The 27483-nt window shown below is 36.2% G+C and overlaps 1 protein-coding gene across 2 annotated transcripts; it reads right to left on the bottom strand.

Moving 5' to 3' along the window:
• Positions 1–468: 468 nt before the first annotated feature.
• abcg4a (ATP-binding cassette, sub-family G (WHITE), member 4a) lies at positions 469–25791 on the bottom strand. 2 transcript variants are annotated; one of them, XM_060863564.1, is made up of 15 exons: positions 25493–25791; positions 19338–19578; positions 10743–10860; positions 10180–10312; positions 10013–10063; positions 9673–9818; positions 9280–9403; positions 8816–8930; positions 7407–7552; positions 7225–7323; positions 6964–7132; positions 6642–6742; positions 4931–5089; positions 4726–4844; positions 469–3626 (listed from the first exon to the last, which is right to left on the bottom strand). In XM_060863564.1, the coding sequence occupies exons 2-15, from the start codon at positions 19567–19569 to the stop codon at positions 3401–3403; spliced, it is 1938 nt and encodes a 645-aa protein (XP_060719547.1). In that variant the 5' UTR covers positions 19570–19578; positions 25493–25791; the 3' UTR covers positions 469–3400. The 2 variants fall into 2 exon arrangements, with proteins under 2 accessions (XP_060719547.1, XP_060719546.1); XM_060863563.1 differs by lacking the exon at positions 25493–25791 and having other exon boundaries at positions 19338–19603.
• Between the last annotated feature and the right edge of the window lie 1692 nt (positions 25792–27483).

Here is a 27483-nt window from a genome sequence, read left to right as displayed (position 1 = left end):
CTTCTGTTATTATTTATTTATTTATTTTATAAAAAGCCAGCATATACTTTAGATGTTCATTACAGATGCAACCGAATATGAATACATAACAGAAAATGTGGTCTAAATGAACCTTGCAACATTTCCTAAGACTGTAAGTGATAGTTAATGTTTCACATTGTGATGATTATTTATAAGATATTTTAGATTTGCTCTAAGGCCAAACAAATCTTTCAATTTTTTTTTTTTTTTTTTTTTTTTTTTTATAAATCCATTTCAAATTTTGAATAAGACCAAATGTTAAGTTAGGAAAGCAACGACTACAAAGCAAACCTCACTTCTAATCTTAACATCTTTGACCTTGACAGAGTTGATGGATTGTTAGTTATAAGGTTTATTAAAAGTACATTTTTTATTCACTCACTGGCTCACGTTTGGAGATGACATGTGATCGTACAATGATCCACAGCAAACAGGTGTAGATAATATATAAATGAATTTATTATAATAATTTGAAGAGAGTCCAGTATATACTGTATAACTTGCATTTCTGATGAGACAAACAATAACAGAAAAAACAAAGATAGAAGACTGAGAAACAAATGTGAGAAATCCTCTTTTCTTTTCTGTGCATGCTGTTTTCACAATCAGCTGTGCAAGCCATCCCAAACCAGAATGGCTCTCACCTACAAAATCAAAATACAGTTCTTTTTTTTTTTTTTTTTTTAATATTGCAGTTGTCAGCAGCATATCTTTTTCTGACTGAAGAGATTTTTTAAAGACACTGTATACTGTTTTCATGGCATGCACACTGCTTCTGCAAAAAAATAAAATAAAATAAAATAAAAATTAAAGGCGACTGATCTGATGTGGTAGTGAAGAACAGGGATATATGTTGTATAATGATTGAATATTAACAATGTATGTGTCTAGACGTATGAGATGATTTGCCATGAAGGCATCTCTTGATATGAACCTGTTTTAAGACATATGTGAATGAGATTTCGGAACTTGAAATACAATGTTAATATAGAAATGGCAGACAATCACCCAGAAATATCATGATATATTGTAGTAGAAGATATTACACGCACTAGGCACAGAACAATACTATTGCTATTCTCTATTCTACAGAGACATTTAACATCATATTCTTTAATCTCTTACTACGTTTCCAATCAGGGGCCACTTCTGTCTCTTCAGCCCTGCACATTAACACTAAAGAACAGGGAACAGAGTAAGCAGTTAGTTGACTGGACCCTGTACAATAATAAGTACTGATTTTACAGATACAAGGTTGCTATTATATCTGTTTAGGGAGCGATCCCATTTCTAAAGCATCGTTTTAATTCAGACCTGTCCGCATTCAATCAACACTATATGACAAAAAACCTAATTGTGCATTTGCACTACAACTTTAAATCCATCAGGATACATTAATGGAAGTGTCCCCCTTATTGCACAATGGCCCTCTATCCTTAAAGCTGTGTTTGAGGCAGCAGCATTGTAGAGATTGTACTAGGACAAGAGCAATTACCACTTTACAGTAAGTAATATATGTCAGTTCAACAGAACTCAGTGCAGTAATAGTGATGCGGTCTCATTACTGTTTCTCTCCTATTGATTTTTTTTATACAACTTGCTTTAGTATATCCAATTTACTTATGAAATTGAAAGGATACTCTGATTTGAATATGGCTAAAATAACAAAAAAAACTACATAGTAAAAAAAAAGTATAAGGTGTATAAGTGTGGAAATAATTCATAAGTAACATGAATTCCTATATGTATTTGATTCCGAAGTCACCATGCGCGTTACATTTACACATCCGGTCTCTAGCACTGCACATCATAGTCATATAAAAATAAAACTAAATACAAATTAATCTCAAATAAAAAGATCAGCATTGCACATCTACATTTGTCGTGTATATATATTCAGATTATTATAATTCCATATATTAGCAGACATAACACATAGCATAAATCAGAGCCACATCGTGTCCATCGTCCAGACGTTTGCATTGCATTGCAGTATTGAAAAGGCTGAATTAAGTAAGCAGATACACTTAAGTGTACAGGGAGGTGCTCATAAATAGGCAGTAAAGTCCATCAAGCAGTATACAATAAGCCATAAGGCAGCGCAGACTGTCCAACCAGCATTATGATCACACAGAGTCTGGTCAGCTGACAGTAGAGCTGATGGCAGAAATGATACTCAGTAGTATATATGACCCCAAGAGATGATTCACGAGTCCCAACTCCAGCAGGACACACATTTACAATAAAGGATAGGTTATGAATGCACTGCTTATGCCTCCATTTCGTCTATCCACAGAGAAGAAGGCTACCATTAGACACTCCTAAGAGGTCAAGATGATTCTGCTGAAATTCTTGTTTCCTTTTTCCTAAATTAAAGTAAATTTCTTTACACTGTATTCCAAATTTCCCATTCACAACATTCATTTCTTTAGCATCATGTTCAGTGTAGGCAGCGAATCATATGTTTCCGTATTTATACTATAACAAAATCATACACAGTGTCCAGTAATCCATCCAAATGAACATAAAGGGAAAAAAGAAAATCTTAAAATAAAGTCCATAATGAAGTAAAAGATCAGAAATCAAAAAATGTGACAGGTTCACATGACAAACACAACTTGCTTTTGATTGGAGTTTAACCTACTTCTCATTCTTTGATCCTTAGATCTATGGTTGACAGATGTACCTAACATAAATCTTGTAGAGTCCCTTGTTTTATTTGATGTACTTCAGTAGATAAAGGTGAGATAATTCTTTATGTGTCCAAGGAAGAACAAAGATGGGATCATCAGTATGCTGATTAGGTCTCAGCACAGAACAACTCTGTTTGTGTTTGTAATAAGAAATCAGTTTCAGAAAGTTCTCAATTGCTCCAAAAGTACAATCTAAAAACTGAGCCAAAAGAAGAATATTGAGTAGAATAGTGGTTGAGGGTTTTATTTTTTTGGCTGTGTGACAAGCACTTGCTCATATACTGTATTCATATCCTGTTCATATTATGAGAGTCCACAATATAAGGACAAGTGTGAGATTGTCAGTTGGGAGAAATGCTGCTTTTTAGCTTCAACTTCATTCACCAGCCTTCATGCTTTTTATTTATAATGAGTTTGGTCATCATTTTATACTGAATCTAATACAAGGACTGCATCTAATTCATGACTAGAAAAATTATTAACTTAAATAAGCATAAAAAAATTCTGTTGTCACTATTGATCCTGTGCTGTCACTCCTGATTATCTAATAAAAAAAAAAACGAACCAAGAAAAAAATCATAAAGAAAATATTTTTAGTTTGAGTGAATGAAGACATTGCACAGGTTTACTTCCACAACATAAACTATTTTATAAATGAAAATAAGTGAAGTATCTGATGTCAAGCCCTAACGTTCGGACTTGACTTTGTAACGCAGCACTAGATAAGTGGCTAACCGAAGAACGAGGAAGAAAATTCCTAACACTATGAAGTCCACATAGAGTTTTGCGTCTTCTACATCCAACAGCTGCAACACTTCCTCAGGCTTCTGGAACTTACAGACAAGGCCAGGGCATTCCAAATCTGTTCGATTCATACCATAAATGGATAGGATCACACCCTCAAAGCCATACCTGTGGAAGCATGAGTTAAACTGTATTATACCATAGATCTCATTTGGAACTTTCAATTCTGATTGGTCAGAAGATCTTCATTAAGTTACTGTAATAACACAGCTCAGTGTTCTGTGAGGAGATTTAAATTTATTATTTTTTTTAATCAATTTTGTAAGGAGTCCCCAGTGTTAGCAATTGGTAGTAGTCAGGGTTTAGACTGCTCCTTTATGCTTTCTAACACTGGAAGGATGTCAGGATTGACCTGCTGTTTTTTATAATGTAACTGCAAACAGGACTCTCTTGTTTGTTAGGCATTACATAATAATACTTAGATAAATCTATAAATAGATAAAATATATTTAATACATTTAATACATACAAGTTACTGTTGGCAAGTGTCTGTGGCATAAGAGGGATAAAACACCTTGCAGTTTCAGGAAAATAATAGATAATAGATCAATTGCTGATTAAAGTAAAAATGCTTTTCATCATCATAAAAAAATAAGATACCTTTTGTTATTTTTATAAGAAAAAAAAAAAAAAAAAAATATATATATATATATATATATATATATATATATATATATATATATATATATATATATATATATATATATATATATATATCAAAAACTTAGCAGAGTATGGTGTAAACCTGGCAACCACACAATATTTTTATACTCACATTTATATTTAATCTTTATATCTATTTATATTTACATGTAATATTTTCACTGAAACTTTTATTTGAAATCAGTTGCCATCTAAATGTATCTAAATGGCCTCAAATGGTCAAATAAAGTCAGAAAGAAAAGAGAATTAAACTTAGACATTTGGCATCCTGTAGCCCCAAGTGAGGCATTAGTTATTTAAAAAAATTGCATTAGTTAATGAAAAAACTTTAATAATTGAAGCAGAGGATCTGTGGCTGCAGCTGCAGGACTGTAAAGTTATTCTAAGGCCTACATTAAATAATTGATTCTTGTATTGAATCCAAACATGTGGATTTAGTGTAAGTCAGCAGGCCACCATGTCTAAAAATACTAAATGGAGCTTTGTGGATTGGTTCTGCTACAGCATGAGATATTACATTATAATTCTGAAGGCTGCTACTGACCTGACATAAGAAACATAGGAGCTCCACTGTAGGTATTTTGGGATGGTGTCAAAGTTGACAAAGAAGCCAGAGAAAAGCAAGACTGGAATGGCTGTCACTGGCCCTACGAATGTAGCCACCTACAAAAAAAAAAAAAAAACAGTGAACTTAAAACATACTTTTGAAGAATCAGAATGGCTTTTGTATATTTGATGTATTTACATACCTGCAGCGAGGTGGAAGCAGCTCCAATGAGTAGGCCCAGAGACTGAGCCACCAGGGCAGTGGAGGTGCATAAGGCCATGAAAAGCACATATCGGCTAACTTCTGGAGGCTGCTCTGTCATCCAGTACACTATACTACAGTACATTATGGGACATAGGACCTGTGTTTGGTGGAGGGTGGAGGTGTAAAGAGAGAGAGAGAGAGAGAGAGAGAGAGAGAGAGAGAGAGAGAGAGAGAGAGAGAGAGAAAGCTTTCACTAGTGGCTATTTTGATGTTGAGTACTGTAAATGTCCCCGGGGAATACTTTTTTTATTATTTTTTTACTAAACCTTCATGTTTTGAAATAATGCATATGTTAAAATCAATGATAATATTCAATGAGTAATAAAATGAAATAAAATATTCAGATGAATCTACTGTAATCTACCTCAATAGACAATGATTTATCAGGAAAGGATTACTGTGTCATAGCAATGCAACACCCATGTCTATAACTACTACAAATATATTGTGAGTTGCCTTTAAGTTGATGTGCAGAATAGACAGGATAGACCTTTTTACTTTTAGACTTTTTACATGCACATACATTTACATTTTACAATGAATAGAATCATGGTTCTATCTTACCGCCACCATTGGCAGGTGAGCATTGGCCCAGATTGGACTAAACAACAAATAAACAGCTCACAGAAGTGACTATGCAGCCAGAGGAAATTTCACTGTAGGAATTTCAATGTAAGACTGAAGCACATGGTAGGAGGACTTTAAACTGTTTAATGCACAATATTAAGCTTTGGGGTGCAGCCTTGTTGTGCCAGGCATGGTCACCATAGCCAGCAGTGCCAAACATACACAATAAACTCCTTATAGTTTAGAGTAGAAGGATAGTTAGAAGGATATGGCTAGAAGGATATATATCCTTCTATATATATAGATTATAGTTAGAAGGATATGGCTATGGCCATATTTGGATAGCAGTTCCAGCATGCTATCAACTAGGAAGCAGAACAGCTGGGATGCATCCACCTTCCTTGAGCATTAAAAAAGCACTCAGTCACACAATAAACAGGGAAAGAACCAGTAATGTCCCCAGAGAGAGGAGCAAGAGCTCTAACTACCCCCAACAAAAAAAAAATAAAAAAAAAGGGAGGAAAACAACCAGAAATAAATAAATAATTAAATAATTAAAATATATTGAGAAGTGTGTCAAACGGTAACCGGTTAGAACTGAAGGTGACCTGGTTGGCCTTCAAATTCTTCCTATTTGTATTGATTTATTCCATCAATATAAAGACAATCAGGTTCAATATTTTTCTCAGAAGCTATGAAAATGGGCTCACTGTCAGTTAGTCATGTTGTCAAAGAACACATCCATCCAAGAGAGTGGCACTAGTACTCAGAGGAAGTGCAATAGATCTGTAAAATCAGTGTACTATTGGGTGTAGTTATTCGTAGTGGAACTAAACAGCCATACTTACTTTCTCTGGTCAGGCCTTAGCCTGTGTGTGTATTCATGCACAATACGTTATACAGTATATGTGTTTAAATCCAGGTTACAACAATTATAATCAATATATAACTAACTTTCTAAGATGTCTTGGAACTGATGTGATTATTAGAGGTCTAGAAACACATTTTAAATATTATACACAGTCTTCCATATGTAGATATAGTATATAGCATTTCTTGAATAAATAATATTAACACCATACCTGAAATGGGATATCAGCCACGGTCTTGGCTAGGTAGTAGGCCTTTAAACTGTACCAGTAGTTCAGATGCTCCCTTATAAACACTGACATCTCCAGAGGAACTGGGAAAGTAGCACAGAATTACCCAATTGATGAGAATGTTCTCAATATAACCATTTATATGATTTTTCTGGATATCCAAAAAAAATAAGTAATCTTAATCACAATTTTTACATTATTGCCATACATCAATGGTAAACATAAACACATGCATATATAGTGTCATGGTAGTTTTATCAATTGCATGGATAATGTAAAACTGAAGCACAGCAAAAGTCCTTACATGTGAGGACAGTTGGCATTAATGCAGCAAACATAAGGAAGAGCATGGAGAAGAAGAGGAATCCAGTGTTGTTGAACACTTTGCTGGCATCATTGCCAATGTTTAGGTACAGCAGGCCGATCAGTACTCCAATAGACAAATGTGACATCACCCTCAGGTGGGTCAGCACCTGGACACACAATTATAAATCCTCAAATATGAATGAAGATTTGCTAAATATATAACATGTAGTAAAATATTCATAATTCTAAGAAATCTTACCATGTCTCTACATATAGTGATAAAAGTTCTTTTGAAAAGAATGCAGAACTGTGTGAGCGTGCTGGTGGCAAAAGTATGTTTTTCGATGTGTCCTGAATCCTGTACAAAAAAAATGAGGTGTGAAGCAGATCAGTGCAATGGTTAACACTGTTTGTTCACAAACAATTGTACGTGCCACTCACGCTGTTACACTGAGTTGGGCAGGACGATGTAGGATCATTCTTGTCACTGGAGTTCTTCTTGACACCGTCTGAACACATGCCACCCTGCACTGCCTCGAAAAGCACAGGATTCAAATCACCATACTCTCCTGATGCCACCTCAATTACTGTAGCAAAACAGATGGATAGCACACAGAGATTATACAGAAGATTTAGAGATTCAGAGGATTCCTACTGTGTCCACAAACCATTTAGACTGTAGAAAAAAACAGAACATTAGAATGATTGATGATTAATGACATCCAAATGTTTGTGGACCTCACCATCGCAAACATATGTGCCATTTCAACATCTTATTCCAGATTGAATTTGTTCTTTGCTGTTATAACAACCTGCACTCATCTGGGAATGTTATCCACTAATTTTTTTTAACATGGCTGTTGGGATTTGCAGAAGAACATTAATGAGGTCAGATACTGATATTGGGCGAGCAAGTCTCAGAGGCAGTCAGCTTTTCAATTCATCCCAAAGGTTTTCATTGAGGTTTATGTCAGGGATTTGTCAAGGTCACTCAAGTACCTCCACACTAACCATGGCAAGCCACCCTCACTTCATGCACAGGGGTGCTGTCAAGCCAGAGAAGGTCTAGTGCTCTTAGTTCAAGTGAAGAAAAATTGTAATGCTACAGAATAAAAGCATATTCTATATGGTTGTGTGCTTTCAACTTTGATTAAAAATATGGATGTGATAATCAGGTGTCCACAATCCTTTGACTAAAGGTTAACATGTTAGTTTGCAGGTAAAAACTGTCCTATAGTCTGCTTGTCTGTGAATGGATCATCCATGATCATATTTGCCAGATCTGGAAAACTAGAGAGTGTTCTGGAGAACTAAAATCTGATTGATTGTGAGCATTCCTTAGGCACTGTGTCTAGAATATATCCTGTATGGCTGGAATTGTGTTGTTTTATATTCTTTTTGCTGTTCTAATAACTTTATGGAAAGGCCTACAGATATTGACAAAGCATCAGCTGTACCACAGAAAGATGCAACCAGTCAGGATGTTCTCTATGGTACAGTGGGAAGTTGGGGAGAATGCTATGGTCCCAGCAAACTTCTTGAACCTTTCCAGGTAAGAGAGTCTTAGTGGGATCAGATGGGCCAGATGAAGTCATCTTTCAAGTGTATACCACAGAACATGAAAATAAGGACTTTTTCTATAACAGGGACTATTGGTACTGTATATTACAAAATTGACAAATAGACTTATTTCACTAGTAAGAAATAATATATGAATAACCAATAGTCTGACCCAATAAAATCGTTCACACATTCTTTAACTAAAATACACACACACGCACGCACGCACACACGCAAGCGCACACACACACACACACACACACACACACACACAAACACAGTGCACATACTGAAGTCTGCAGGATTGTGGTAAGTAGGGCAGTGGAGTCCGAGGTTCTTCAGATAGGGGATGAGGTATGGGACTGTGCCTTTATATATGCACTGCCCCTGACTCAAAATATACAGCTGTAACACAGAGCACAGAGAGTAGGGGAAAATGACATAAAATTAGTGCATAACAGCTTATTATCACATTTCTATAATAACCTGTGGCATTTTTAATTGCCAATTAAGCAATGCTATACTACTTTTATACTACTACGATTAAACACTACTAGCTCAATCACTATGAAAAAAATACCACAGCTGAAGTGTGAACTCAGGTGTACTAGCAGACACAAACTCCATTTGAATGAGCTTTTTAGAGTATGCACTATTATCAGTTTTGTTTATCTCATGAATAACTTGATTAAGTTATTAAGATTATTAAGTTTGGCTATTTGTTTTGTTTTCAATGTTAAATACTGTCTGGTACCTTGTCAAACATCTCAAAGAGTTTAGCACTGGGCTGGTGGATAGTGCAGATGATGGTTCGTCCACCCAGAGCAAGAGACTTCATTAGAGAAACCACCTGGTAACAGGATGAACTGTCTAGACCACTGGCACACACACACACACACACACACACACACACACACACACAATTGCAGGTACAGTACTCTAAATACAAATTACTACTTGCTGGCCACTTTATCAGGAATGTTTAATATGAACATAGACTCTTGATCTTTGTCTGCAGGATTATATGAATCACACTGCCACGTGACAGGCTGATTGGATAACCGATTGGATGAATAGGCAGCAGTACAGGATTGTTCCTAATAAAGTGAGGGTAATTGAACATATACGCATATAAGTAGTAAAGTACCTGGTTGGCTCATCAAAGAACATGACAGGGGGGTTGTTGACTAGCTCCAGTGCAATAGCCAATCGTTTACGTTGACCTCCGGACAGAGTGTGTGTACGAGTGTGCGCGCACTCTTGCAGGCCTAGAGCAGTGAGGATCTCATTCACCTGTCACAAAAGTGCACATGATTAATGTTTTAGTACATTAAATGTATTAATAAGAACATTTTACAACTTATTTGTTTGTATTAGTTATTGTAAGTTAATATAACAGCTGTAGTTCATTTGTATTGCCAAGTCATTTTTTGGCAACATCACAGCCATGAAATCAGGTGGAAAAAAAACATGTTTGTTTCACTCACCAGTTCCTTCTTTACTTCCATGTTCTCATTTAGCTTAAGATTAGCTGAAACCTGCAATAGAATGTTTACATCACTGAGAGGAATGTGATTAGTGGAACAGAGGAGATTAAGCATGGTGTGTGAAAACATACAATAAGTAAATGTTTTTTCAGCACAGAAAATCTTACCATCATGGCCTCACGTGTGGTGAGGTGGGGCAGCAGCATGTCATCCTGCATAATGTAACAGGACATCTTCCTGAAGGTGCGGAGGTCACGCGGTCGCCCGTTTACCATTATCTGACCCTCCATACCAGTCTCTCTACAAGAGAGAGAGGGAGAGAGAGAGAGAGAGAGAGAGAGAGTAATGAAAGCTAATACAACCAACAATTTACACCGTGAACTTGTATTTTAATGTGTAAATGGATCTCAGTAAAGAATTAGAAGAAAAAGTAAAAGGTATACACAAAGAAAAAAATTAAAAGATAAACAGGACATTCAAAACAAGCTGTGTTATACTGATAATGATTATTAAACAGCTACGAGGGCAAGAGGAATAAAGTGGACAGGTGCAAGAGCCACTGGGAAATATATCACTGAATAAACATATTATAAAAATGAATTACATTTTTAAATGAAAATGGATGGCGTACTATTAAAGCAAATCAAAAGACAGAAAATTGGTTCTAGGAGAAGAATGAATCTCCATGAATATTCTAATCTCTTCAACACTGTCTCCTGCTCGGACTTACCTGTACCCAGCAAGAATATTCATCAGGGTGGACTTTCCAGCCCCAGACGGCCCCATAATTCCAGTGAGCTCTCGGCTGCAAAACTTGCCAGACAAGCACTTCAGGAGCGCCTTACAACCTGCACATATCAGATACATACAAGTCATTGTGGTCCTTACTGTTGTACAGAATAACATTTATAATATTCTGTGAAATATATAGTAATAATCTAATAAGTGTGAAATATTATGCTATGTATATATACTCTTTCTCTATCCATTTGTCTTGAAGTTAATAAGACATAAGGATGCAGTGTTACCAAGAAACCATAAAGCTCTTTGTTCTGTATACTCTCCAAGATCTCAAAGCTTAAATGCTAAAAGTGATGACCCTGAAAGCTCTAGAAAAATGTTTTACAAATGTCTTAAAGTAAACCTCAACCAAAACAATTACACACTTTTTTTTTGCTCTGTTTATGTGGTGCACCTGCCATAATAGTCTCCATAACATTTTTTTTTGGTACAGAAATTATAATGTACATTAACTAAAATCTTATTGCTTGAATGACTGTCCAACATCTTCTGACCACTCAGATGTGAGAGTTCAACAGCGTTATGATATAAATGGCATGATCTCTGGATTAAATTTCACAATTAGAGTGAGAGTAGAGTAGAGAAGAGAAGAGAAGAGAAGAGAAGAGAAGAGAAGAGAAGAGAAGAGAAGAGAAGAGCAAAGTAGAGTAGAGTAGAGTGGAGTGGAGGTAAGTAGATAAGAGTAGAGTAGAGTAGAGTAGAGTAGAGTAGAGTGGAGTGGAGTAGAGTAGAGTAGAGTATATAAGAGTAGAGTAGAGTAGAGTAGAGTATATAAGAGTGGAGTGGAGTGGAGTGGAGTAGAGTAGAGTAGAGTGGAGTGGAGTAGAGTAGAGTGGAGTGGATTGGAGTAGAAAACACACAATAAACAGGTAGGACTAATCACTCCATGCATAATAAATCCATGCATATATATAACAGGTTGTCAGGTACTTGTGTTAAAAGTGATAACAAGTGACAAATAAATAAAGATGCAGTGCTTATGTAAGAATGTAGTAGCACGGATACAAAATTGGTAGGTGTGTCCATCGTCTCCAGCGACCACTTAGTTCCCCAAACTCGTTGCTGACTCATTGTAGAGTTGGACAGCAGCGGGCAAAAAATTCATTCTTGTACTTTTTTCTGTTACAGCGAAGCTGCTATAGTCATCTGGAGAAGCTGCTCTGCTAGTTCGACAGTATGGCATTAAGGAGGTATTTGCATTTGTCCTCAGTCATCCTCTTAATTTTGTTTACCATATGCTTTTAGGAATTATTTTTCCTAAATAGTGTAAAATGTGCAACATGAAGAATGTTTCCACATATACTGTAGCTGTTTTCTGAGGGGCTAACAGAAATTGACAGATAATGGATAACTATTTGCATTTAACTGATAACAGTTACCATATAACAGCACTTTGACAGTAGGATCTTCCCAAATATTCAAGCCGAACTGATGTGTAAATCTCAGCCAAACGTGAAATTAAATATTAAAACAACTGAAGTTAAATGAACCAACAATATAAGTAATAAGAAAAGAGGAATGTACTTTTACAACTAGGATGATTTTTGTTGTCTGCTTTAAAGAGATTAACACAGGAAACACCTGTATGCATAAACACCATCATATGGTGTTGATTTATGAAATATAATGTAATATATTCTAACTTTTAACCAGAATGTAATTTCATGCACTTCATGTCTTTTTCCATTCAACTCCATTTTCATGTCTAGAATGCTTTCTGCTAACTTATGCTGTATGCCTCATTAGTCATTCTGCGTTTCTTTAATCATCTCAGCACACCGATTGTGTGTCAGTCTTTTAAGTACAGTGTCACACACAAGGAACGATGAGCTTTGACATGCAGACATCTAGGTGTTCATACTAATGCATAGTGTGCAGCACAGCATGATGGAGTAAAACACTCTAATTAGTGGAACGAATATATCTTCTCTGAAACCCTCCCGCTTTCACCGTGAATACAGTATAAATCACATCAGAACCACATCCAACCAGAACTAAACTAAACATACAGTAAGAGAAAGGTTTTTATCATGTAAATGTTCTGATGATGCATGACAACAACACACCGCTTATACTGGAAAGGAACACATAGACTGTACATACAGACTACAACTATGAACTACACATATTGATTCTGTATATGTACATTTCTAACAGAAAAACAGAGGGAAGCATCTCCAAAATTATTGGCACCCCGCAAAATAAGAAAAATGATAAATGAGCAAAAGTGATATTTTTATTTAGATATATTTTTCACAATATACAATATTTCTCAAAATTGAGAGAAGTCATTTGTAAACGGAATGACAACCCTGTCTCCTCCTGAAACGTATGAAAGGAATCTAGAAAGATTTTGTAATTCTTCTTCATGCAGAACACTTCTAAGCTTGTTCTTGTACATATTACACATATGGATGTTCTCTTCAACTCATTTCATGTCCGGGTTGATTTGAACGCATGATTGAGCTCAGTATCTTAAGGAATAATTCATCCTGGCAGAATCAACTTAGCTTTGGGTTAAAATATCACTGTGCTTAGAGGAATTCCTGATGCCATCAGTTTAAGGTCCCCTGGAAAAGAGCTGTCAAACAGCTACAGAGCTTTAACTATCCACCACCATATTTTATTGTCATTGTGGCTGCTTTTCCACTATACAGCTCCCAGTTTGCAACATTTCGTCTATTATTTTTTCCTTTGGTTATTTTTTTTTTATTATGGTTGTTGATGGTAGTGGTTGGTCTCAGCAAACATGTCAGCATGTCCAAACAAAATGGCTGCCAACTATTTAAACTCTATAAACAAGGGGTGTCCAATCTTATCCGGAAAAGGCTTGTGTGGGTGCATGTTTCATTCCAGCCGAGCAGAATCCACACTCGAGTATGTTTTTTAACTAGGATTAACTGATTAATCAGATGTGATGGAATCAGATGTGGATCCTGCATAATTGGAATAAAAACCTGCACCCACACAGGCCCCTTTACGATTAAGTTTGGACATGATATAAAGCAATGTGTGTAAAAATCCCAGGAGTTCAACAATTCTGAAATACTCAAACTAGCCTATTTGGCACAAAAAAGTCATGCCATGGTTCCTATGACATTTTTTCTCATACTGATACCTGTATTTGTTCTGGAAGTTAACTGAAGCTCTTTACCTGTAATTGGCTGATTGGATAACTGCACGATTGAGCAGGGGTTCAGGTGTCCATATTGAAGTCGACAGTAAATGTCTTGTCGAGATCTGTTACATCTTATGACTGAAATATTTTAGAGGAAAGACAGTTTGTCTAATTTTGAAGCGCTTAAAGTACTTCGTATAAAGTTTTGTTTGTCCACTCTAATAAAATGTGGCAATAATTTTGGATTTGACTCAAAGAAGTAGTTTAAGTATAGTATAAATAGTCCATATGAACAGATCGCACTGCCAGAAGCACCATCTCCTTTAATTAGTCTTTTCAGCTCTAAAGTCACTCGGTCTCCATGTTGTAATACATTCTGAAAGAGCCAGACAGGAGCAGAGAGTGAATGAGATGAAATACTGTAGGAACAAAGGTACATATGCGTCGCATCGCCTTAAAACTATCAGTGCTGCGGGTGGCATGCCAATGAATCAGCTACATGATGTGTGTCGCATACTGATCAGCCAACAAATGAATTCAGTCTTCTGTTATGTGGTGCAGCTGATAAATGTGATTTATGGACTAATTTAGACTCTGGCTCATGCTGATGTCACTGTGCACCATCAGTCTGACATCACTGATAAAAGCCTCTTCTCTGATGTTTACCTTGGTGAATCTCTATCTCTTACCTTCTCGTTCTTGCTCTCAAATGCAACGTAATGTCATTTTTTGCTCCCTGTGTTTCATTAGACAATTTAAAGTACATTCAGTTCTGCACATCTAGAGGGATCGAACAGGCAAACCTGACACCCTTGTCCAGAACAATAGCTCATATCACACTGACATGCTGTCAGCTCAAATAGTATCAGGAAAAGTGACCTGGAAATCAAGAAAATAAACCTTTCTGATGATTAAGATGATCATATGAATCGAGCTTTGATTCAAAACCAGCTGCAAAAGCTAAAGAACAAAACACACACGATAAAAGAAAAGATGTCTCTGTCTTTAGCAGAGATTTAATCTTAGGATCTTTGGCTCATTTTCTCATTTTATAAGTGATCATTTAATGTCAATAATTAGATACAGCTATTATGTATATGTGAATTAAAATTTAAATGGGGGAACGGATGTTATTGAATTGAGATGAGTGCAAGCAGCTGCTGAATAATTTGACAGTGCCATGATTGTATGTGTGTATGTGTTACACAGCAGTGGCATGTGTGTGTGTGTGTGTGTGTGTGTGTGTGTGTGTGTGTGTGTGTGTGTGAGGGAGAGAGAAAGAAAGAGAGAGAGAGAGAGAGAGAGAGAGAGAGAGAGAGAGAGAGAGAGAGAGAGAGAGAGAGAGATTCAGTATAAAATTTTAATGATCATGATTCAGCAGTATTCCATTACAAATTGAAGTTGCTTAATTAATGACAATTTCAAAATGACTGCCTTTTTTTTTTGGTTTCAAAAACTAATTTCCAATTGACTGTAATAACAGTTGAGTCGCTATAGTGTGATAAATCACAAACATTTCCATTTAAAGCAGTTATATTCTGAAACTTTATCGTTTCAGTTACATATTGGTCGTTATTATTATGTAATTTGTCATGATGTACAAGGTGAAAGGAAAGCCCATTTTTCTTGATTGTGTGAGTGTATAATAATAAAATGATAATGAAATGTGTTAATTCCTAAATTGCCAGAATAATTATGATGATTCAAACATTTAAGAAATAGATCAATATTGAGAAAAATCTTATGTGGTAGAATTTATCAAGAAAGAGAAGGACAGGCGACGTCAATCATCAAACAAAGAGACTGGAGGAAGCAGAAAGCAAATAAATCACATAAGACATGGGGAAGAGGGAGATCAATCAATCAGAAAGTTTAAAAACAACAACAATGACGACAGTGACACAGCATGACATTTACGGTGGGATGTTAAAGGAAGGAGCGAGAGCAGCCATACACCTACATTTGTCTACTCGTTCTGTCTCGTGTACTGTGTAGCTTACATTGTTTTCTTTTATGATACTACACTTGAATAGCTCATGAAATCAGGTCAAATACAAGTCCTTCAAAATGAACACAATCTACACAAACTGTCAGTTATTCTCGAATATACAACATGATTTTAAGAAATTGAAAGAGATTGTAAGGCCCTTGAACTTTTTTTTTTTTGGGAAGACAGGTCAAGAAAATAAATGTGTCTTTCTGTCAGAAATGAGGTGTGTGTGTGTGTGTGTGCGTGCATGTGTGCGTGTGTTCTGAGGTTTAATTTTAAGAGGAAATATGTTTGCCTGACAGGAAAACAGGATGCTGTGAGGATGCTGTCTATCAGGTGTCTAATATCACAATAAATCAAGGCCACGTCTTTTATCAGCATTTTGAGTCAAAGCCTCCATGACTCAGCCAAGTAGATCTATCTGAGGCTGTTCATAAACAGGAACACAGAGCAAACAAACAAATAGCGAATAAAATAAAAGGAACAAAATATTATAATATGTGGCTTAAAAGGGAGAACTGTTGTAGTAAACAGTAGTTGTCAGGTACCGATATTCACGATTTGTTTTTTTTTTTTATATTTGAATATGATAGATTGGAATATTATTTCCTTATGATCCACAAGATCCGCAAATGTCCTTTTTTTTCTTTTTCTTTTTCCAGAAAAAATAGTAAGCACAAACTCCTCTGTCCTAAAACGTTTTCCAACTGTTACAAATCATTGATACTGGAATCTCTCCATAAATGTCTCTGTACGCGTTTTTCTTTTATAAATAACAACACATTTATATTCATGTATTATTGGTCTTATTATTATTAGAGTATCAGTCATCGGTGTGTGTTTTTATTAATAAAAAAAAACAATACCGTTAAAACGAGCATCTGAATATAAACCTGCGATCCGAAGTACGGCTGACACTATTATCTGAGCCGCTGTGATAGAAAATGAAGTGGATATTAGTGTTCCTATCATTTTCTGCCACCACAAGCAGAGATCACTGACAGTGCCACACTACATATTTGTGCTGAACAAATAAAACCTTGCGGAAGTATCATGTTAATGTTAATGTTTCAGATTTTTTTTTCTTATTTATTTACCCACATTAATGCTTTCTCATCGTTTACATTTAGCATTTAGCTGAACTCATACTTATGCAGTGAAAAACTGATTTCTATTAGCTGTACATGGTCACTACATATATGATTTGACATTTAGGCATAACGCCTGCTGAAAACTTGATGTTACAGTAAATTTGGTTTTTGGGGTAGAATTCCTGCCTTTGCCCTGTGGGTGCATGTTCTCCATGTTGCTCTGAGGATTTCCTGTGAGTTCTCCAGTTTTCTTTCCCCAATACAAAGACATGCACTGCATCCAATTGACATCTTTAAACTGTCCATAGTGTATGAATAGGTGTATGTCCCTCAATGTCCCTCAATGTCCCTCCCTCATCTCAATGTGCCCCAAGTCCAGAGCAGGAGCAGAACATTACTATGAACATAAACATTTAAACTAATGAATAGTTATATTCTTGGAATTCAGAATTGTTATGATGATGTAAACAGTGAAATTAGTTCTGCAAGCTTTAAAGGAAATTCATTAGAGCTTAAAACCTAATTTCTGTAATGTACTGCATCAAAGTTACAAATTAAGATGCATCAAGCATCATGCATAAGGAACTGATTTAAATTTATATTGCACCATCCTGAATAAAAATCAATTTCTAAAGACCCTTAGCCCTAAGAGTGTGTATCAGATTGTTAGTCATACTGTTCTGTCCCGTTATGTGTAATGCATAGATACATCGATATGATTTCACCATCCACACTCCGCCCCCCCACCCCCAGGGATGCTGATATGTGTGTCAGCATTGTGTGTGTCGCCAGCGTCTGCTGACAGGACAAAGACAAACATGTTACATGAGTGTGTTACTGGTATTAGTTTCTCTCTTTACTTTATGATGGAATTAGAGGAATTACAAGGTCATGAGTGAGAGCACATTCATGTCACTGCAGAAGCACACAGCACTTTAATGTTACAACACACTGTATGTGTGTAAATAGTTAAATGGCTAATGAACCGGTTTTAATCCAGAGGGTTTGTTAAGCACAGCAGATAGCTCAGCAGTGTGTTGGTGTACAAAAGTGAATTATTGTCTAAACTTTGCTGAGTATAGCACTTCACAAACCATTAGGAAGCAAGAGCACAGGGTGGAGAGTGTGTTAAAAAACATAAAATACTGTAGTGTGAGTGTAAGTCTTTTATAGTGTATGAGTTAAGAGTCATAGTCGAAAATCTGGAAGTGAAAGAATAATGAGCAGGAAGATGCATGATAAATCGGTATCGATCACAGTAGTAAGGGAGAAAATGAAAACGTTACCTCTGCTATGTGTCACTTGGAGGAAAATACAGTTTGGTAACCTACTTCTTTTCTGGCACAGAATCACACACTGCATGTAAGCTTGGCAGCATAAGCTTACAAGTCACTTACAGGCAGATGAAACGGAGGAATAACATTAAAAAAAAAGACAGAAAGAAAAAAACTATTGTGCACTGAGATATTACATTTGGTGTTTACATGCACCCATTTTCATCAGTCCAAATACATCTGTCTGATTGCAGATTCTGACAGAACTGTTTAATTAAAATTTCATCACATCTACAGTTGCATTATATATTTCAACCAATGTACTAAAGGCATTTTTGACTCAGATTGAAAAAATACTCATATTCAGGCGTTTAAAAGGCTTTCTCTATTTCTCAGGTTATGCCTGATCTACACCACACCTTTCAATCTGATCGGAAATCCCTTCAGATTGAGCTTCAACAGATTATTTGGTTGAATGTAAAATCACAGTGATCAGGAGAAATAAAGCCTGTCAAATCATAAATTTAACAGGGTTGTGACATTATTTAATTTATACTACACTGCATATTCCTTTAGGAAGCTAGCTAACTATCATCTGAATCCACTTCCCTGATGATATTTTTCACAGTTTAACCACTGGATGTTTGCCGCATGCTAACCAAACTACCCAATATCCCAGGAAACTACTACAGTATTTTACAAAAGGAATTATTTTAAGTATTTACCTGTTTTAAATGGACAAATACCATAAATGTAGACTGGCAGATTTTAGATTTCTAACAAGTATGATGGTTCTTTAAAACATTAGCTTGGATTGTTGCTAATCCTAATGAATTCTGGCTAAAAAGTTGCATCAATTTCTCACACAATTTCACTAGATCTCAAGTATAATTTAAGAGAATTTAAGTGAATCCAAAGAATATATCTAATAACAAAAAACATAACAAGACAACTCCGTTCATTAGAAGAAGAAAAAACCTTGAAGCGGCTGTGTTAGCAATTTTAAAAATGATGAAATTCCTAACTGTTTCTTGAACTATAAGCTCGTTACCTCTTCTCCTCCAGCAGGGGCCCTCATGAATAGTGTAGGAAAGCTCAGTAAACTCCAGGTTTACGGCCGAGCGCCGGGGCAGGTGTGAGAACCTCTGTGCCTCTGTGATATGGTTCTCCACTTTCTTCAGGTGGGTCAAAATGGGTGCATCTGGAGGGGCTCCTCCTGTCCGATTGGTCACTTGGTCCATAGGGATGGAGACCGACCCTGGCTCTAAAGGCTTTTCAGCCATACCAGCAATCTGTAAAATAGGGACACTGTCAGAAGGTGTTGACAAGATCACATTGTCAACAATGATGGGACTCCTATATTTATACAGAATCCAACTTCCTGATTTTTTTCCCCTGAAATGTTTTCGTTTGTATGGTCTGGTCTCATTAGTGCCCAAGTACCTGTGTATAAATATCTATTATACAACCAGAACTTGAACTGAATTTAACTGGGATTAAATCTCACTGATTGACACAAAATAGCCCAAACTACTAAAACAAAATAAAGGAAAATCAATAGTTACTATAGTTATAGTTAGCAAAACAAGAACAGCTTATTATTGTCTTCCAATCAAAGATGGTTGTACCAGACTAAAACTGAACTAATTTAACTGGGTTTTCAAGGGTCAAATAGAACTTTAACTTTTTTTTACAATTTGGAAACATGTACCAAATAAGAGTAGTGAATATTTATGCGAGCCACTTTAAATATTTGTTTCTCCTATTATAATCAGCAATTAATTAAGGTTACCTCTGGTCGCAGATTCCCCTATTTTATATATTCATAGTTCCTTTTTTCCAAGTTTATTGTTTTCTAATTCCTATCTCTTTGTTGATCTAGTTCCTAGTTTCAACTATGATTAATGGAAAAGAGATCATATGATTTTACCCAACCCCCTCTGGGTCAAATGTTTTGATTATATATAGAGATTATAGACTGTATAAAGGATTAAATCTGAACAAGAATATATCACACAGAATTAAAAACGAAAAGATAAAGAGAGGTGCTTTGATGAATAATGAGTTCTTTTGTACACTACAGCTGTGAGAGTCTAATGAGAGCTGAAATCTTTCATTATCTGCGATGAACCACGACTCTGATGTGTTTGAATGCAACACCTAAACACAACTCAATTACCAGCGCAATTCTTCTGAACAAAGTCTGTCATTATTCGTCTCGGAATTTAAGTGGTTCAATAAACTTGCAAAAAACAGTAATTATAATGGCTGTTGCCATTCAGATTGGTGAGGTCTGGGACAAAAACCAGTATGAGGTGAGACACAAGAAATCTGATTGTAGAGGGTGGTACAAGAGGCAGAGAGCTGGCCGAGCTTTACTCATAATTGAACAAGCTCAAAAGATCACTATCTCTGTTCTGATTCTGTTGAACCTTGACATTTGGTGTTGTCTATGTAGTCTAGATTTGGTATGATTTCAGTTTTGATAAAGTAAGTGTGAACATATATGTAATAAATAAACAAATCATGGCATATATGACATATTTGTTTATTTATGCAAAAAAAAAGTGAGTGAACTGAAACAGTGAGTAGAAACAAAACAGCAAAATCATACAAGCAATGAATAAACATATGGCAAGCAGGGCTACAAACATGTCATATATTGTACTATATGAGAATGAGGGGCAGAGGGGAATTGTAATCAAGCACCAATTCATCATAACCATGACAATATGACATTAATTATTTAACTTAAGTATAATCTATGTAGAGTAGAAAGTACAACTAATTGGCCTCATTTATAAAGTTTTAGTAAAGTGTAAATGTTTGACTAGGCCAAACTGAACATATTTTCCTTGACACAGATCATTTGTATTTTCTGACACCCAAAAAAACTAAATAACTGTTCAACCATAAAGGTTCTTTCTCCACATACACAGCACCGTTTCAGTTTTTCATGAGAAAATGACTAGTTTTGTTTATCTTAATTTAAAGAATTGTGTTGGCTTGCTTTTCTTCATTATGTTCCATAAATTTTCAATCATTTTTCATTTTCCACTTTAATTAACGACAATAGCAAAACTTTTTCAACAAAACAAAACAAAACTCAAAGGCATTCTTAGTCCATGACCTAATGAACGACGTATGAGGATGTATTTTTGAAGAGACTACAAAGCACTTCACTAAGATGCTTTAGATGAACACATCTGCTTAAGATGCTCTAGATTAACATATCTGCTGAATTCTCTAAATATACCAAAACTAAGCAATTTAAACTTGACAGTATAAACCATTTACAGTATAAATACAGTAATCCATAAATTCATACATGAATTTAATTCAATCATTTGATATTGACATTAGATAGACAGTTTATGTGTAATTTACACAAACTCAGGAGCATGAATAAGATACGTTTTACCAGGATTTGTTTTTCGATTAAAAGTGAAAGTATCCACTCACAATTGTAGTCAAAAAATGTGATCAAGTATTAAAAGTGAATGTTTTATCTGATTACATTAATTTAATTGAGTGTAATTTCTTTACTAGTATAAAAATGTTACAATACTAAGATTAATTTTTAAAACATTATATAGTATATGCTTATACTTATTTTGCTAATTAATTACTAATAAGTAACATATTATGTAAATAACTAATATTTACCATTATCTAGAATATGACTTATATCAACTTGAAATAACTGGATGTGTACTTTTAAGGTCTTTAAGAAAAGGAGCAAAACATAAGATTTTCATTGCCTTGAAAATGTAATGTAATTAAATAATGGTTGGGGTTCAACTACAATTATTCTCAACTAAAGTAGAAATACGCCATTATAATATTTATGCACAGTAAGTAATTGCTAATTGTGACTTCTTTATAGGACACTATGATAACAAATAATACAATAAATGACAAATTTAAATATTAGTCAAAGATAACACAAGTAAACACAACATGCAGATTTTAAATTAAGGTTTTTAATATTAAGGGAAAACAAAATCCAAACCCACCTGGCCCTGTGTGAAAAAGTGCTTGCCGCCTAAACCTAATAACTGATTGGGCTGCCCTTAGCAGCAAGAACTGCACACAAGCGTTTGTGATAACTTGCAATGAGTCTGTTACAGCGCTGTGGAGGAATTTTGGTCCACTCATCTTTGCAGAATTGTTGTAATTCAGCCACATTGGTGGGTTTTCAAGTATAAACCGCCTTTTTAAGGTCGTGCCACAGCATGTCAATAGGATTCAGGTCAGGACTTTAAGGCCTCTCCAAAGTGTTCTTTTGTTTTTCTTCAGCCATTCAGAGGTGGACTTTCTAGTGTGTTTTGGATCATTGTCCTGCTGCAGAACCCAAGTTCGCTTCAGCTTGAGGTCACGAACCGCACATTGGGCACACATTGTCCTGTAGGACTTTTTGGTAGACAGCAGATTCATGGTTCCATTTATCACAGCAAGTCTTCCAGGTTTTGAAGCAGGAAAACAGCCCCAGACCATCACACTACCACCACCATATTTTACTGTTGGTAAAATGTTCTTTTTCTGAAATGCAGTGTTACTTTTACACCAGATGTAATGGGACACACACCTTCCAAAAAGTATTTTCCCAAAAGTCTTGGGGATCATCAAGATATTTTCTGCCAAATCTGAGATGAGCTTTCATGTTCTTTTTGCTCAGCAGCGTTTTTCATCTTAGAACTCTGCCATGCAGGCCATTTTTGCCCGGTCTCTTTCTTATGGTGGAGTCATAAACACTGACCTTGACTGAGGCAAGTGAGGCCTGCAGTTCTTTGGATGTTGTTGTGGGGTCTGTTGTGGCATCTTGGATGAGTCGCTGTGCTCTTGGACTTCCACTCCTGGGAAGGTTCACCACTGTTCCTTGTCTTTGTACTTTTGTGGATAATGGCTCTCACTGTGGTTTGCTGGAGTCCCAAAGCTTTAGAAATGGCTTTATAACATTTTCCAGACTGATAGACTTCAATTGTTCCTGAATTTCTTGGTATGATGTGTAGCTTGGGTGTGGCTAGAGAAATTGAACTCAGGTATGATAAACCACACAGAGCCATGTTGGTTTGGATTTTGTTTTCCCTTAATAATCAAAACCTTCATTTAAAAACTGCATGTTGTGTTTACTTGTGTTATCTTTTGACTAATATTTAAATTTGCTTGATGATCTGAAACATTAAGGTGTAACACAAAAAAAAAAAATATATATCAAGAAGGGGCAAACACTTTTTCACACCACTGTACTGTATTATTCAGAGATATTTTCATGGTCTGAACTACAAGCTAGCAAACAAACCTGGCAAGCCACTGAAACCTCAGCAGCCTTTGGCTAAGTGGGCTAGTCAGCTAACTTTACCCATCTTGATATACTGTTTATATTTGAGGTGGTGTTTACTTGATTAGTGCAACATAAATGTCCAAAATGCTTCCTTAGATGTAGAAATCTTTTAGATTAGCTGTGTCAAGACTTTCACAAGATTTTCACAACATGATTGCTTTTACTTTAAGTCATATTTACCTGTATATTTCTTATCTTGCTCTTTCTACCACTGCTTAGAATGAATCTGTTTCAATTTCATAGGACAAGTGAACAACCAAGCCTGTGATGACAGGCCTGTGTTTACATGTATGAATGAGGTGGTCAAAGCTCCGGAAGTGTTTTGCAAAAGTACGGCTCCGATTACACTCAAACAACATTGTGGTGATTCATAAGAACCTTATGAGTAACACTGAACACATACCCAAAACACTGAACAGGCAGCAGGGTGCTACAGGAACAAAGAGTACAAAGCATCACAAGCATGATGTGAAAATAAAACAATTCAAAAGGATCAGAAAATGTGCTGAAAATCTTCCACTTATCTCTTTTATCCTCATGTCCAGACTAATAATAATAATGATGATGCCAGCTTATACGGTCTGACCACACATTCCATCTCATGGTAAAAGGAAAGGAATAGCAATAGGCAGTAGAAGGGAAAACACTATTGACCGTACCAAAGAGGCCATAGCATAAAATGTGTTATAGTGTTACGCATCAATAGCAATGCACTTAAGCTTGGCTACTAGATCCCGATGCTGCCCTAAAGAGCACTTGATCTCTCTCTCTCTCTCTCTCTCTCTCTCTCTCCAAGTCTCTCTCTTTTCTGCAAGACATTGGCAGTTAGCACATCATAACAACAAAGCAGCGATTATCAAGTCTACCCCATTCACTCTATCAAGAAAACATAATTTCTTCCATAGAATAAAAAATTTAAGCTTAATGTATTTGATCTACATCAACAATCAACTTCAGACAGCCTCTTAAGTAGCATTTAAATCCTTTCTCCTCATTAAATTCCTCATAACAGCCTTGCTGGAAAAAAAAAGCTCTGACATCAATGTTAATTATAGAGCAGTGGGTAGGAAGGGTGGCTGGAACAGATTTTTTCGTATGCCTTACAGGTTAAACGGCACTTCATTCAAAGTGGAGGAGAGAAAGATAAAACCTGTGGCTGTAGAGTGTGAGACAGTCTAGCCATAATAAGCCAGTGACAGGCTACCAATTGTCCAGAAAAATCTATGCATGATGAACAAACTGCAAAACAGTAAAACCACCCAGACCGAATGACTGAATACACAAACAAAAAGTGCTGCAATTGTGCATTATTCCACTTAAAGAATAATGGCAAGGTGTGTGTTTCTGAAAATCTCATATTCTCTGTAGAGGAGGTAAGGGGTCAGGGTGGGGTGTCTGAGAAGAGGTCTTTATTGATTGACATGCCATTACTGGCCTTCCATTACCACCCTGCCTTGGTTTCGCTCACTGCAGGTACATAGGGAGGAGCATACAAGCTGTGATCACAGAATGGCCACCAGAACAGCTTATCATATAACCACTAAAACACCAGAATAAAGAGATATCATTAAATTACTACTCTAGAAATACACAGAAATTTAGTCTTCTGCAGTGTGTAAACTGACATATTTCAAAACGTGTGATTCTGAGTATGTTTAGTGTCTCTTAAACCGTTTAGAAATTAGAAACAGACAGACAAGCAGGTGACAGTAACCTGAGTAAATCACTATCACTGTCTCTGCTTCAGCTGTGATTTAATATTATATGACACATGAATACGCATCATCTGGATACAGACACAGAAACATGCACAAGGACGGACGCCAGCACTAGTACAGAGTGGTGCTGATGGTTAAACTTACTTTTTTTTTTTTTTTAATCAAATTGAGATGAATTGACACGTCTCCAGCTGGCTAGTGCTCTTATTTATCTACGTAAATATCCGTGTGATCCTGACATGCCCGAATAGATCACACCGGATTCCGCACAAAGCACAAAGAGTCCGCAACACGTCCGGAACACAGTTCCTCCTGTAGGATTCAGCTACATCTGGCATCCATGAAATCACAAGAATACGACAAAACGCCAGAAAAACAAACCATGCATGACAATCATGAAGAATGGAAAGGATGCATCGACTTAAGAGTTAAGCATCAGCGCAGAAGTTACATTCCGGTCAGCTGACGATTAAGCAATCCGTCATTTCAGTCTTTACTTCTGTAAATAAGTCTGCCGGAGGACAGGCGCGTTCACTTCCGTTTCCCGCATCAGCATCAGCATCCACACCGGATCGGTACCGCAGGGCGGGAAATCAGTGACTGATCAGCTTCTCTAGCCTCAATCCTGACGCTCTACAGATCTAAGCAGGTCGTGGGATGCAAAACGATCCCTGGGTTGAATGAGTGCAGATGTAAAAAAAAAAAAAAAAAAAATCCAGATGTGCAGGCCGGGTGAAAACAGTTTCTGCTCAGGCCTGACGGCGAGGTGATGTAGAAGGGGATAAAGCACGCGTGTGGGTGGGGTGGGAGTTTGGAGGAGTAGTCATCTCTGCAGAAAGCTCAGAGGGCGGGTTGGCGCTGTGCCACATGCGCTCACGGGACAGCTGGGGATCTCGAGTTTCCCCACGCTTGTCCAGGATGGTCCATCATGTGCTCTGCTCGTCTGACATGCCATCACGCTTCATTGTACTATTTAGGCAGGTAACTGGATGTTTGAAATGACATCTGACATGTGATCAGTGATAAATACGCGTCCCAGCGCACAAATAAAGGCTGATTTGAAAAACTGTAAAAGCTCCACGTTTACAGACAGGGGTTAATAAGAGCATTCGGATCGCAGAACCCTAATAAATACGGGAAAAGATTCATTTTAAGAACATATAACGATAATAAATAATAAATATTATTATTATTATTATTATTATTATTATTATTATTATTATTATTATGTCTCGTAACACAATTGATCAAAATATGTCCAGTTTTATAAACCTGGTTGGAGTCTTTAGAATTGTATTATATAGCTATTTCAATAGAAATGTATCTTCATCTAAAGTTGTGCATCTCGCCGTAAACAAACAGACGCTGTCTTTAAAGAGCGCATCTGCGCATGCGCTGGTGCTGATGCTGCAGTGCTCGGGTTATTTTCGGTGAAATGACCGAGGTTACTCGCGTTCAAACGACGCCCTACATCACCCGTGCACAGAAACCGAAATACACCAGAACGGAACAGTGCTTTATTTTTTTCTCCAGATCTGCAAAATCAAAAAATTAAGTCAGAAAATGACTCATTGTCCTGAAATCATGTTGAGGCAATTGATCTGTATTGTATATTAAGGTGCACACTTTCCCCATGCTTACATTTAGGTTATATTGTAAAGGTTTTGAGTAACTATGTAGCGCTCATCATTACTTGGATGTAATATTTTGACTACAGAGCAATGCTGTACTATTCCCTGTTGCTGGGGTGGAACCTCTTGGTTGTATATGTACCTTTTATATATATATACATATAAAGGTGAAACAGAATGTTCACAATGTATAATTTTACTTTTGGGAATAAAAGTAATTCAAATTCATGCAACAAGGATCATCAACAGCAGATAATGCATGTTAATCTTCTGGTCACAGTTTTGGCAATTCCTATAATTGAGGCATATCAATTGTACAATAATAGAACAAAAATTATATTCTATAATGTATATCTTCTTTCTGGCTTTGAGCATGTGACCAACACAAAAATATTCATATATAAAGACTACATTTAGCTTATAGGGTCTAAATTCTTTAGAGCTTTCCTTAAAATCCTTGGATAAAACAGGTTAACTTAAAAGGTAATAGTGATCCGACCCTTT

This window comes from Tachysurus vachellii, chromosome 26 (assembly GCF_030014155.1).
Source record: "Tachysurus vachellii isolate PV-2020 chromosome 26, HZAU_Pvac_v1, whole genome shotgun sequence".
Classification (NCBI taxonomy): Eukaryota; Metazoa; Chordata; class Actinopteri; order Siluriformes; family Bagridae; genus Tachysurus; species Tachysurus vachellii.
This window is presented reverse-complemented; position numbering and strand designations above follow the sequence as displayed.

What these genes read in the sequence shown, in the direction of transcription:
- abcg4a (XM_060863564.1), bottom strand. Translation starts at nt 19,569, where the DNA reads ATGGCTGAAAAGCCTTTAGAGCCAGGGTCGGTCTCCATCCCTATGGAC. An exon ending in AATATTCTTGCTGGGTACAG is followed by an intron (nt 10,313 to 10,742) that starts GTAAGTCCGAGC and finishes TCTCTCTTGTAG; the next exon opens with AGAGACTGGTATGGAGGGTC. An exon ending in CCACACGTGAGGCCATGATG is followed by an intron (nt 10,064 to 10,179) that starts GTAAGATTTTCT and finishes ATTCTATTGCAG; the next exon opens with GTTTCAGCTAATCTTAAGCT.